The sequence below is a fragment of the Leopardus geoffroyi genome, chromosome B4 (assembly GCF_018350155.1).
Source record: "Leopardus geoffroyi isolate Oge1 chromosome B4, O.geoffroyi_Oge1_pat1.0, whole genome shotgun sequence".
In the NCBI taxonomy this organism is placed as follows: domain Eukaryota; kingdom Metazoa; phylum Chordata; class Mammalia; order Carnivora; family Felidae; genus Leopardus; species Leopardus geoffroyi.
The window spans coordinates 127,926,382-127,940,369 of NC_059341.1; the positions used below are offsets into that span (position 1 = coordinate 127,926,382).

The 13,988-nt window shown below is 44.4% G+C and overlaps 1 protein-coding gene across 7 annotated transcripts in view; it reads right to left on the reverse strand.

The window, feature by feature from the left end:
* Nucleotides 1-13,988, reverse strand: part of BPIFC (BPI fold containing family C) — a 55,686-nt gene that overhangs the window by 11,588 nt on the left and 30,110 nt on the right. For all 7 annotated transcript variants that reach the window (XM_045463694.1, XM_045463697.1, XM_045463695.1 and 4 more), the window contains 8 exons: nt 12,826-12,981; nt 12,639-12,702; nt 10,761-10,821; nt 6,179-6,270; nt 5,011-5,187; nt 3,777-3,830; nt 2,866-3,036; nt 2,114-2,181 (listed from right to left, as the gene is read on the reverse strand). In XM_045463694.1, the coding sequence (XP_045319650.1) occupies nt 2,114-2,181; nt 2,866-3,036; nt 3,777-3,830; nt 5,011-5,187; nt 6,179-6,270; nt 10,761-10,821; nt 12,639-12,702; nt 12,826-12,981 (843 nt within the window). The remainder of the gene's footprint in view (nt 1-2,113; nt 2,182-2,865; nt 3,037-3,776; nt 3,831-5,010; nt 5,188-6,178; nt 6,271-10,760; nt 10,822-12,638; nt 12,703-12,825; nt 12,982-13,988) is intronic.

Below are 13,988 nucleotides of genomic sequence, written 5' to 3' on the forward strand. Positions count from 1 at the left end.
GGAAGGCAGGAGTCTTGATTTCAGCTTGTGCTTGCCAGGTCAAAGCTCGCTTGTGGGCTATAGGAAGCTGGAGAATGGATCCACATGTTTCTTTGGATGATGTGAACTTAGCAGTTTGTAATCCATTTTTGCAGTTATTCCCCATAAATAAACCTAATGTCCTCCGAACGTGCAGTTTCTTACCAGTAGGAACACTGGAGATGAGAGTCAGCACGATTTAAGCAGAGAAGTGAACCTAGTCTCTCTGCTCCTTAAGGTCTGTCCTACCTCTTGCCACAAGCCCGAGGCCCCATCCTTACTAAATCCTTCCTCCAAATCCTGTCAGTAAACCAAAGTCCTGCTCAAGTGCAAATGGCCTTTCTCCCTTCTCAAGAGCTTGCTGCCTCAATTAGTGGCCTTGCCCCCATTCTTCCCCATTCCCCCAGATTTCCAGGCCCCCTTTCCTAGCAGCCCTGTCTTCAGGCTGCAGACGGAGGGCTCCCCAGTACTTGTGGCAGTGCTGCGCAGGCAAACTGAAGTGCGAATTCTCTGCTTTTTCTCCTGGCCTAGTTCCTACCCCTCAGCTGCCACCCTTCCCCTCCTCCTCTCCTGCTCTCTGGCTTCCAGCCCCTCAGCTATTAAAAGATGCCATTTCAAAGATGACCCATCAAGGTTTAGAGTTTCATCAGCCTTGACCTTGTGGAGACAGGACCAAGTTATGACTTCGGGGGCCCTCAGGCACTTTTGCCTCCAGGAGCCCTTCCTCCATAAAAAAATTTTAAAAATCATATTTGAAGACCGTGTTGTTATAAAGTATAATCCAACCTGGATTGTATTCATTTTCTAATTCTTCTTTCAAAATATATCAAAACATTTTCATGGGTCTCTAAGGCATCCATGGGCTCTAGGATCTGTGCCTTTTGAGACTAATGCAGAAAATCAGTCCTGCATTGCAGAGCTGGGTAAAACGTAATAAAGCCTTTTTGAACTCTTTTCTCTCTGGGAAACCATACTACCTTTTTTGTTGTTGTTCCTTTTATTGCGAAAACAATATAGTTACAGAGAAAATTTTAAGGAGAAAAACCCACTCAATCTCATATCCTAACATAACTCTACATCTGTGATTCACTTCCTTGTCCGGATGGAAAGTTATTTCACACAGCTGACTGCTGTGTTTACGCAGTTTTGTATTCTGTTTGTTCCATTTAGTGTCATTTTATTGAAAGCATCTACTATGTTTCTGCAATAGTCTTCATAACCATCCAGTTGACTTATGGTGATTGACTTACTTTTCCCCTCTGCCGGTTTCCTGTTCTTCCCAGACTCTGCTTTCTCTGGCCTTTTTATAGCTTTTCTTCTTCCTTCCATGGATTTAGTCTGGGCCCTCTGATCATTCCGAATATCATGTCCCCTCCCCCCAGGAAGTTGGATTCATGGCTTCAACTATCTGCCTCACAGGGCAGAGGAAAATGGGCTTTGCAGACAGTTCTTCCAAATGGGAATTACTGTCCAATGGTCTATGTATATGACCTGCCGAATCCCTTCTACCCTGCATGGCATTCATTTGAGAGCCAGCTAGGCTATGGGGCATGGTTTTGTTAAACTCTACATTCTAGTAATGGGGTTGGAGTTTCAGAGACTGAAACTACCTCGGCAATGCCCCAGTCCAACGTCAGTATTTTACAGACAAGGAGACTGAGTCTCAAAGCCGTTAACAGACTTGATCATGGTGATGGAACAAATGACCAGATATTTGACATTTTGTTCTTTGATCTCAAAGTTTCATGCTCTTTCCTCAACAGCATGCTTTCTGAAATGGTTGAAGAGGAACATTAATTTATACTGGTGTGCCATTAGAATGTGAATTTATATTATGGATTTATATTTACAATTATATGGCTCCCTATTTTATCTGAATATTATCTAATGGGAAGGAAAAAGAAAAAATCCACAGCACAGTTTTTAGTGAAGCCCATACTTTGAAATTATCTGGGTCATTACAGGAGAAGTGCCTGTGTGATTCATGTTCTAGCCAATGGTAACTTCACTTGCTCTGTTAATGTTCACTTTGTCTCTATGGTCTGCTGACTCACTTATGACTAACGTTTTCAACACTCAAATCAATTAAACTTACCTGTTCAGAGACAATGAGCAGACCAGTCTTTGTCCCAAAATAACCAGGCCAACACTGGTACTGGCAACCTGGAGATAACAAAAGCATTCATCACTAAGAGAACTGAATCTGTCTGTTTTGGACACAAATATCATTTCTTATTTGGAAACAAGAAACGGAAATATTGTAAGCTCTACTTTCCCTTTCATTCCTAGAGGTACTAGAAAAAAAATAGCTCTGAAAATGCTGTCTTGCAGGTAGGGAAACTAATTATAAAGACTTTTTAGGGACCTCTCTTAAATTATTTTTCTATTTTCCCCCAATCTCTCTTCTCCATGTACTGTGTGTTTGTGTGTGCATGCGTGTGTTTGTGTGTATATGTGTATACGTGTGTGTGTGTGTGTGTGACATTTCACTTGGATTCAGTGTATTAGTCCCTTTCCATTGGGTTGCATTTGGCCTTCATCTACTTAAATAACCTTCATTTCCACCCTGACTTATTTTGGGGAAAAAAGAAAGTCAGCTATCAATGTAGCTGAAGTGAGAGAATGGCACACAGGAAGCTGAGGAAGGGAAGAGGTATTTTACCACATAGGGGGTATGAGCACTGGCCTCCCACACTTCCCCCACCCCAGTCTCACTCCTGTCCTCACTACTAACTGACGCATCAGATCTCATGCCCCCAAACAATGAGTATAACACTGCTGGTCAGTGGCCCACTGTAGGAACATGATTTGTGTCCACAGTCTGCCCTCCTGCCCCCACAGGCTTACAAAGTCCATGGAAACGATGGCTTCAGCAGTTGAGTTCTTGGACTGGGTGAGGATCATGATGGAGGCAGGGATGTCCAGGGTGAAATTACCCGGTAGTAAACTGATCACAGGAGGCTCCGTTGCCATGACTCGTACCAAGAAGGGCTGGGACAAGATGTAGATCTCTGCGATCTGCCCATGTCCAGGGAAAGAAGTGGAGAAGGGGGTTGAATTGATGAGGGAAAATCACCAGTTCAGGGTGGCATGGGGGTGATTAAATCTTACATCATGCAGTTAGGAACAAATCTCTTCAATAATTGTAACAACACCACACAAAAAACAAAGAATACCAGCAGCTGACATTCACTGAACATATCAGAATTATCTGGTTTAATCTTCACAAAGTTCCTGTGGGCAGGTTCTATCAGAATCCCTGTTTCACAGCTGAAGACAGTGAGTCTTCTTTGGTTAAATAATTTCCTTAACTTCCAAGTGAAGAACTGGGATTCAAATCTAGGACTGTCTGACTCAAGATCCTTGCTCTAAAGCCAGGATGCTCTATGAACATCTCTCTGTCCTCAGAGCAAACCTGAACCTTTCAGTATACTATGTCCAAATGCAGGTGCTACAAAGGCACAAGATTAATAGTTGCTTCACTAAAGGTACAAACATGGGCACTATTCCCTCATTTCCCATTTAAGCCAATTATTTCAGATGTGTGGTGGAACCTTATGGAAGGGAGAGTTGATTTATTTTGTAAACTTATAATGCCTTTAATATTAACTTGTTTCATAAATATTTGTGGATATCTTATTAAAAGAAAAGAAAACCTCTTCAGAATGGAAAAGTGGATTCATATTTGGACCAGAAAGGAATAGAAAGAACCCACGAACCTTCCAGAACTATCTAGGAGTTGAACCCTCAGCACTCACCCTGGAGAGCACGTTGCCAACACCTTGAGAGTTTTGAACCAAATGGTTGGAAATCTGGAAAATCAAGACCATCATGTCACTGTAAGATTTTTACCTGGGTTCTCTTTTCAGGGAAAACCTAGATTTCCTTATATTTTTAGGAATCATGAAGTTGTTATACCAACAAATGATTAGTGTTTAAAGGTAGCTTATCATTTTATAGCCCAACCACAGGAAATCTGAGGCCCAGAGAAATAAAGTAACTTGTCCAAGGTCACACAAGAAGTACGTTCCTTTGGAGTAATTACTTTCCTTTTGAGTAAGTGCCTTTTAACTTTGGCAACACTGTGTATGTCATACATGTATGATCCATGTGTAAACATTCTACAGTGGTTAACAGTAAGTCTTGTATTATTGCCCACCTTTTCAGAGATTACCGAGACAAAGGATGCTTAAGTAATTTATCTTCACAGATGAATGTTTTTCAAATCTGAAGCTAAACCTTTCTAATTCTCGGCACTCTATGGTAGCTGGTGTGGCCACACCTACTGTTTTGAACACAAGTTTTATAACCACTTGTATAATTAGGACCCATGGAATAAAAAGATTAGTAAGGGATGCTTGATAAAAGTTGTTGGTTGACTGGAGAGAGTATTCTCATCATAAAAGGGAGGGGCACGGCAAAGAGAATCCATGAGTATGTGTACTATTACCAGTCATTATAGACAAATCGGTTGCAATAACAATTTCTCCTCTTTGTGTAGGCATAACACAAGCCATAACAACAATAAAGATAATAAGCAACACTTATAGAACACTTACTCTGTGCTAGGCATTGCTCTGAATGCTTTACGTACATTTAAACCTCCCTAATGTCCACAGCAACTTTAGGAGAATGGAATTATTATTATCCCCATTTTCCAAATGATGACACTCTGGCACAGAGAAGTTAAATAAATTGAAAGTGCCCGAAGTCACAGGTCATAAGTGGTGAGGAGAGTCCTGGCCTTATTTAAGATCATTCTAGAACAGTGGCCTGGTATCACACAAAACTGAAAATAGCAGAACTGGAAACCCAACAACTTCCAGTTAATAAAAACATTAAATTAACAATTACTTCATTCATGTGCTGGTAGGATTGAGGGTCTAAAAAGGCCCAGGAAATAGAAATTATGACTTAAAATTCCTGTAATGGGCTACTTATAGTAAGACTAAATGCTGGCGCTGATTGTCACCATCCATTAACTCTCCTCACCTCTTTTGTGGAGAGAGTGACGTTGAAGGCTCCAGCTGTAAAGTAAGCAAAGGATGCAGATTTAAAGAAAAACTCAGAGATTCCAACATACAACATAGAGTCACTGCGTTCCGGCAGCACAAAAGGAACTGGCGAGAAGGGAGGGTCAGTGAGGTCTTCCAGTGGGTAGACTACGCCCTGTGGGAAAACGGAGAGAAAGATCAGTGTATCAGGTGAAGACTCAGACATACAGCACTAAAGAAAGTGGGTCCACTCATGTCAGAATCAGGAAAATACCAGAAACTCTCTGGGGATTAAAAGACGACAAGGCCTTCTGACTCCCTGACCAGCAACTTTGGTTTCGCAGCTCTGCTAACTTCTTGAGCAGGTATGGACATGTCTGTCCACCCTGGGATGTGACCTTCTCCCAGAGAAAGGAAGGCAGGGGCATTTAACTGGATATACAGCTCTGCATAGTTCCTGAGGTGCCACGTAGAGATACCAAACCCTCCACCTTCAAACACTATGACTAGCGAGCATCTGGGGTGTCACAGAGAGACTCAGAAGGACCCAGGACTTTCAATGGGTTAAAGCATCTTTGTGGCATTCCTAATGCTGCCCTCATTACCTATGTGGTGTTATCACAAAATGTGCCTTGAGTAACATTTAACTGATTTGAATGACTCTCAGTAATTGAAATAAAAGTCAATATGCGCTTAAGAAAACAATGATATTAACTTTGGGGCAAAACTAAACATAAAGACAATTAATCTCTTTTCCAGAATCAGCAAACACCATTTTCATCTGTGAATGGGCCTGACCAAGGTCAACATCCCTCAGTTAAATTGACTAACCGGTCAGGAATAGGAGTATTGATACATATGATCTACTGATGTATTAAGTTCTGATACACATAGAACCACTCTACCTCCTGCCCCTTAGCATCGGACCTGTTCCCAGAGACAAAGGCATCATGAAACTTTCCATGATACCCAACACTAGACACGTGTTGGGTAATAGTTGAATGTTGAATAGTCTTTTGAAAGAGCATAAGCATGAGGGAATTGCTTGAAGGGAAATTAAATTATATGAAAGATATGTAGTTATATTTCCTTTTGCACATAATATTTGTTCTTTGAATATTGGCAGTTGAGAGCCAGGATGAGAATTCTGATGGTGATAAAGTTACCTTCAAATTCAGGTCGATGTAATTCTCAGTAATTTCTGGAGAACTGATTAGGGAATAATCCAGGAGAGTATAGTTGTCTATCTTGGTTAAAACTAAATAACAAACAAATACAAAAGAAAATTTATATTAAAAGCATAGTATAGCAAATGATTATTATCCATCCAGAACAACATAATTTTAATTCTCTGTTATTCAAAATAATGATTACCCTTATTTATAAGTAATACATGCTCACTTTTCAAAACACAGGATAAGTAGGTAAGTCAAAAGAAGAAAGTAAAAACCCTTCTTAATCACATTACACTGAAGGAAACATTAGTAAAATGTTGTCGGATAGCCTTTTTTTTTTTTAAGTTTATTTATTTATTTTGAGAGACAGAGACTGAGCAGTAGCAGGGGAGGGGCAGAGAGAGAGAGAGGGAGAGAGAATCCCAAGCAGGTTCTGCACTGTCAGTGCAGAGCCCTGACATGGTGAGGTCATGACCTGAGCCAATGTCAAGAGTTGGACACTCAACCAACTGAGCCACCCAGGCACCCCAAGTATAGCCTTTTATATACACACATACACACATACACACACACACGAACACAATGCATATATACTTTTTTTTTTTTTTTTTAAATTTTTTTTTTCAACGTTTATTTATTTTTGGGACAGAGAGAGACAGAGCATGAACGGGGGAGGGGCAGAGAGAGAGGGAGACACAGAATCGGAAACAGGCTCCAGGCTCTGAGCCATCAGCCCAGAGCCTGACGCGGGGCTCGAACTCCCGGACCGCGAGATCGTGACCTGGCTGAGTCGGACGCTTAACCGACTGCGCCACCCAGGCGCCCCTATACTTCTTTTTAAAAGAGAAAATTAGACAGGGGTGCCTGGGCAGCTCAGTTGGTTAAGCGTCTGACTCCTGATTTCGGCTCAGGTCATGATCTCGTGGTTTGTGAGTTCAAGCCCTGCATCAGGCTCTGCGCTGACAGAGTGGAGCCTGCTTGGGATTCTCTCTCTCTCCCCCTTTCTCTGCCTCTCCCCTGCTCGCTCACTCTCTCTCTCTCAAAATAAATAAAATTAAAAAAAACATTAAAAAAAGAAAATTAGACAAATAAAATTCACTTATTAATATTAAACTGCATATATTAGGCTGGTATAAAGAGAGGCTTTCAAGTTCTATATTATAGCCTTCTATATAGTTAGAACTTTAAGTTTTTACAATGAATATGTATTATTATTATAATTAGAAATAATCTTGGGGCACCTGGGTGGCGCAGTCGGTTAAGCGTCCGACTTCACCCAGGTCACGATCTCGCGGTCCGTGAGTTCGAGCCCCGTGTCGGGCTCTGGGCTGATGGCTCAGAACCTGGAGCCTGTTTCCGATTCTGTGTCTCCCTCTCTCTCTGCCCCTCCCCCGTTCATGCTCTGTCTCTCTCTGTCCCAAAAATAAATAAACGTTGAAAAAAAAAATTAAAAAAAAAAAAGAAATAATCTTTAGAAAGAAATATTGAGACAGATAGACAGAGAGAGACAGATAGACAGGAATAAAATTCCCTAAGTTAAAGAGGCCAAGAAAATTTTCATGCAGAATCTATTAATTCAATTCATGTTTTGTATTATAATTTTCAGAGCACAGCGGAAGGCCAGGGGACCAGGGGACAGTAGGTGGGGTTCGCAGGAAGCATGATCTCAGAGTCTGAGGCAGGTTGTACACACAGGGGTGTGGCGCTTGGGGTTCCAGCCTGGCCTGGGAGAGCTGCTCTCCTGACCACCACCTTGTGTTCTGTGATACAAAGACCCCCTCCCTGTTCCAGAGGAAGGCATCTGAGAACCACATCTTCTCCTCTTGTGTGCCATGCTTGGTTTATTCCATGGGTGGTGATAAGAAACAAGCAGAGATGAAGGGACTTGCAAGGTGAGGGCCTAATGCTGCCCTATGTCACTACAGTTTCTAAAATGCTTTTAAATTCACAGTCTGAACAGATCCCATCACCATGCTAGGAGGGGAGCAGGACCATGCCCATTTTACAGGTGAGACAGTGAGGTTCCCACGAATAGAGAAACTTGCCCATGGGAAGTTAGAACATGAGTCCTTGACCACTTCTTTCCTTACTACATCTTTCTCTTTCCTGACCTCCCCAATCTTCATCCATCTGCACCCACTCTGATCCACTTGTTCAACCACCATGCATCCCTTCATTGGCCTCATATTCATTCACCGAGTGCAGGTTAGGCACTATTCCTAGTGCTGGGGACATCGTCAGAGAGTGCCTGTGCTTGTGGACCTCATCGTCTGAGGGAAGAGTCAGACATATGAACAGGAAATTACAATACAGTGAGAGCAGGTCTAAAACCGAGCTCCTCTACAGACTTATGCTTACAGTCTACCCCACCTTGGTAAATGGCCATTCCACTCTTCCAATTTTCTAGTTGCTCAGGTGAAAACCTGGGGTTGTCCTTGACTCCCTTCATGATGCACATTCAGGGTGTCAGCAAATACCACTGTCCCTACCTTCAAAGAACATCCAGAACCTGAATGTGTCCTATATCTTCATTACTCCATCCAGGCCAACTGCCATCATTACTCACATAGGTCGTTGCAGGAGCCTCTTAAGTGGTCTCCCTGCTTCCAGCCTTGCCCCCTTTCTGTCTGTTGTTAATAGATGGAAGCCAGAGTGAGCTTCTTACAATATAAGTCGGATCATGCATGCAAGCCTTGCTCCGAACTCTCCCAAAGATCTTCATCTCAGACTAAGAGCCAGCCTTTGTATTGACCTGCAGAGCTTGGAAGATCTGACCATTGCTTTCTCCCTTTCTGACCTCATCTCTGGCTGCCTTCCCCCCAACACCCTCTACTCCCAGTATGGCCTCCTCGTAGTTCCCCCGACATACTTGGCATGCTCCCTCATGGGCCTCTGTGCTTGCGGTTTCCTCTACCTGGAGTGTTCTCCGTCCAGATCTTGGAGTGGCACACTCCCTACTCCATTCAAATTCTTACTGTGATGTCGCATGCTCAGTGGTGTCTTTCCTGGCCATGCTCTTTTTTTTTTTTTTTTTTTTTTTTTTAAAGTTTATTTATTTTTGGGACAGAGAGAGACAGAGCATGAACGGGGGAGGGGCAGAGAGAGAGGGAGACACAGAATCGGAAACAGGCTCCAGGCTCTGAGCCATCAGCCCAGAGCCCGACGCGGGGCTCGAACTCAGGGACCGCGAGATCGTGACTGGCTGAAGTCGGACGCTTAACCGACTGCGCCACCCAGGTGCCCCTGGCCATGCTCTTTTAACAGAAATGCCTTTTCAGCTCCTTCTCTGCTTTATCTTTCTTCTTATCACTTATTGTATCAGTATCATAGATTTTACTTCTTATCTTGCTTGCTGTCTCCTCTGACTAGTCCCCATCTTGCTTGCTGTCTCCTCTGACTAGTCCCCATCTGACTTGTCTGTCTCCTCTGACTAGTCCAAAGAGGGCAGGGATTTCTGTCTCCTGGGCTTACTGCTGCATTCCCAGCACCACGAACAGCATCCAGCCTGTAACAGGTTCTCAGGACAACTTTGGTGAATGAACAAATAGAGTGCAAAGAGAGAGATACACCCAAAGTATCATGCGAGCATAGAGGAGGCAAAACCTTGGGGTACAGGCTATCAGGTAAGACCTGCTGGAGGAGACTATGTCTGAGCTGAGCCTTAAAAGATAACAAGGAGTGGACAGGATAAGGGATGGCTCAGGAGCAGCAAGTAGAAGGGACCGGACCCCTCGGGGCTTAGCTCAGTGCTAGCAAAGAAATGGGTGTTCAATAAATATCTATTAAATGAATAAATGGGTGGAGGGGAGGGGAAGGCAGGGAGGGTAGTGTGAGCCAAGCAAGGGCCTCGGGGACAGTAGAAGCAGTTTGATTGCTGGAGCAGAGAAAGGTGCAAGATGAGGCTGAGAGAGGTAACTTTAGCCAGAGCATGGTGGGCAGGTCTTGTAGACCATGTTAGAGCATTTGGACTTGATCCGGAGGCAGAAAGGAGCCACTGAAGGGGTTAGAACGGGGTCAGGGGTGTATTACTCAGTCGAGATTGGCATTAATCATCCTGAAGAGGATGGATTTAGTGCCAGAGCTGGGATTGAAGCCTGAGACAGTTTAATTCTCTGACCCACACTTAGTCGCCAGCAGCCCCCTGCCTCCTGCTCTGAAGTTGGTTAGCAGCAGAAAAGAGCAGGCCTGGGGCACCTGGGTGGCTCAGTTGGTTGAGTGTCAGACTTTGGCTCAGGATATGATCTCATGGTTCATGAATTTGAGCCCTGCGTCGGTCTCTGTGCGGATAGCTCAGAGCCTGGAGCCTGCTTCAGATTCTGTGTCTCCCCCTCTCTCTGCCCTTCCCCTGCTCACACTCTGTCTCTATGTCTCAAAAATAAATGAAACTTTTTAAAAACTACATATGAAAAAAGAAAAGAGCAAGCCCTATACACAGGCTTCCCGTGACTCAAGTTTGCAGAGTGTAAAGCAGGCAGGAGAGCTGGGGGATCTCACATTGAAACGCAAACCTGGAGAGCACCAGAGTGTGAAGGTGGGAAGAGACCCATCCCAAAGAGGCAGTTCTAGGACTCACCCTCTATCGTGCTGAGGTTGGCATTCAGGGCTTCCACCTCATTCATGATAATGGGACACAGCTGGCCACAATAGGAATAAAAAAATTGCAGGTTATCATATTGCACTTGAAACCTCTCTTTATGGCTTAGGTCCTGCAAACAAAGGCCTTCTGGTTAGGAGACATTCTCCCTTTGGTCACCAGGACTTTTCCTGAAATTAGTCGATGCCCTTGGGCCTCACGTTACGTACGTATGGCTGGCATGTCAGTGAATGCTGGCTAAACTTCAGAGCAGCCAGGACGACACCCAGTTAGCCCCATAAAAGAATGAGGCCTTGGCTTTTCTCTCTGAGGCATGATGGGACATGTGCCTGGTACCTGCTAGTGCGGTCACACCTGAGAAACCTGCTGCTGGAACAGCTGCCTTCCTGCTGTGCCGTGCTCTGCTGGGAGAGGCTACAGCCAGGGCCTCCACTTTCCTACTTGGCTGGCTTGAGATCCCTCTGGTTGGCAAATCAATCCTGAATCAGACTCAAGCTCATCTTTACGAAGCCACTGTGTGCCAGGCGTGTGCCAAGCTCTCAGCATGGTGGTTACGAGCAGAGGCTCAGAAGCCTGACCATCTGGGGTTGGCACCCTTGGCAAAGTTGTTTGTACTGTGTCCACAGTTTCCCCATCTGAAAGATGGGGATGATAATTGTACCCACTCAATTATGTTGCTGTGAGTAGAAATTGAGGTGATCCATGTAAAATTGCCCAGCACATGGCAAGTATTCAGTCAATGTCAGCTGTTGTGTTTCAACCCCATTGCCTCACAATGGTGCAGAGAGATGGGTGCCACTGTTGCCCATTCACAGATGGGAAAGCCAAAGTTTAGAGAGCCTCTGGGAGTTGCCAGGAGTTACATTACTAGGATTGGAAATCTAGATAGTTGTGCATGAGCATTCTTTTCTATATTCCCATGGCACAGAGGGAATACTAGAAGCAAAGCATCCGTGGTCTCTAAATCATACATAAACCTCAGGCCAGCTTAACTAGTGGCTTCCGTCAGAGGCCAAAGAACCATGTCTTGTTTCGAACGGAGGAACCATGGGGAGTGTGGGGCCTGTGAACGGGACAGCACTTTCCCAGTCACTCTCTAACACACATGTGCGCTGGCACTCAGCACCAGTCAAGTGAGGATGGAGAAAGACCGTGAAACTTCGGAGTCCCTCGACCAGCTGGGTAATTCCCTTGGACGAGCTGCTGAATGTGTTTGCATGTTGATTTCCTCACTGACATTCATTAAGCACCTCCTTGTCACTTATACTGTTTCTGGAAGTAACCATTCTTCTCCCCCACTCCTTACCTATCGAAATCATACGTGTACCTCAAGGCCCAGTTCAAGTCCTCCGTCCTCTAAAGAATACCCCTGCCCCCCCGCCCCGGAAACTTTCAGGTCCTTTTGGTGTAATCTTTCCATTTCTCTGAGCCTCTTCAGTTCAATCTACTGATCATGTAATTATGTATTAAATTCAAATACTCATTCAGTTATTTTTCCACAAGACTGAGTTGGGTTTTCCTAAAAACCTTTCTTACATTCCCAACAGCCTGTAGCCTAGTGCTGGGCATGCAGTAGGTACACAGTAAATAAACTCTTGCTGATTGTTGCCCCATCCTGTGGTGAGCGCTTGAAGGCAGGAATGCTGTTTTATTTATCTCTGCATCCCCAGCACTTATCACAGCACATGGTAGGCATTTGCGAAACTTAAATCGCAGAGGATGTGTGTGAAAGTGCCTTGGGTGATGCCTAGCATACAGTAGGTGCTCAATAAAGGTTTATTGAGTAAGAAGTAAGTAAAGCATGGCAGAACTGCTGCTGAGCATTTTACTGTGGCCATGTCACCTCTAAAGACTTACCATTTCATTTAAGTTCTTTAAAATGGGTTTCTCCATGGGCTCAGCGAAGGAGTTGTACAGGACACTGGGGAAGAAAGAAAATATGGGCTTATTCAGGAACTTTATCTGCCAGTTATAAACCTCTTCCTGCGCTGCTGGAGAATCCAGCCCCAGACTAGTGACCGCCTACCACGGTGCTATCACTCACCTGAGTTCTCCGGAAAATGAGACGTGGGCATGGTTCACTTGGGCATAGCAGTCTTGGAGCTTCAGGATTGGGTGACCAAAGTCATTTCGGGCAAGAACAATGATACCGGTGAAGTAGACCCCAGAGAGAAACAGATCAGCTCCTCCTGTGTCTTGGCTGTTGACAGAAAAAGTGCAAGGTTACCCAGGCCTGGGCAGGGGAGAGGGATCATTTCTCTGACTACTCACAGCCTCTAAGCTCCTGGAGGGCTTTGTCACCTCTGGATTCCTGGCACCAATAATGGGTCAGAGCAGAGTAGGTGCTGGATGGATTTACTAAACAAATGAAGCAATGAATATGTCAGTGGTGACAGTGTTAGTTTAGCTTTTTTATTCCGAGTGCTTTCTGGTGCCTACAGTGGCTGAGCACCTATCAAGCACTATGTGTATACAATGCTTGGAGAGAGAGAACACTGAATAGCCTTATTTAGGACAGGCACTGATGGGGATGTGACAGACGTAGTCTATGAACTCTCTGAGGGACTGGAGTGTGTATTATTCATTCCCTTGTCTCCAGGATAAGCACACAGAATAAGCACTTAATAGGTGGCTGATGAGTCAGTGAAGAAATGAATGAACCCTGAATCTATGTTACTTATGGCAGAATATATCATTCCTCTACAGTCTACAGGACTGGAGTTCTTGAGATGGGGATAAATGGTACTTGGTAGGCACTCAATAAATGGTTGTTGAATGACCAAGTGGATGAGTGAATGTGCCATTCTGGGGTGCCAACCAAGACAGACCTAAACATTACACCCAAGACATGTAGTAGGTGGTCTGCAAGCGTACCTTGAATGTGATACCTCCTTTCTCTAGGAGGGTGCAATTGGGCTCCAGCTGACTATTATCCTCTTACCTCCTTGTGAGGTACGAAGGTCCCATCTCTTAATCAGTTGCCCCTGTGGATGGGGAAGTATGTGGAATCACCTGAGATCCTACAGACTCACTGAAGGTCTGAAATCTTGAGTACGTGTTCATTCCTTCTAGCTCTTAGGAAATCTTAAATGACATTTTGCTCTGCCTTCAGGGGATGGATGCTTTTCAGTCCTCCCACAACCTCCCCCCCCCCCAGCCCCCAACAGAGATATTCTGATTTAAATCTCTCTTGGGAAAAAAAAATGC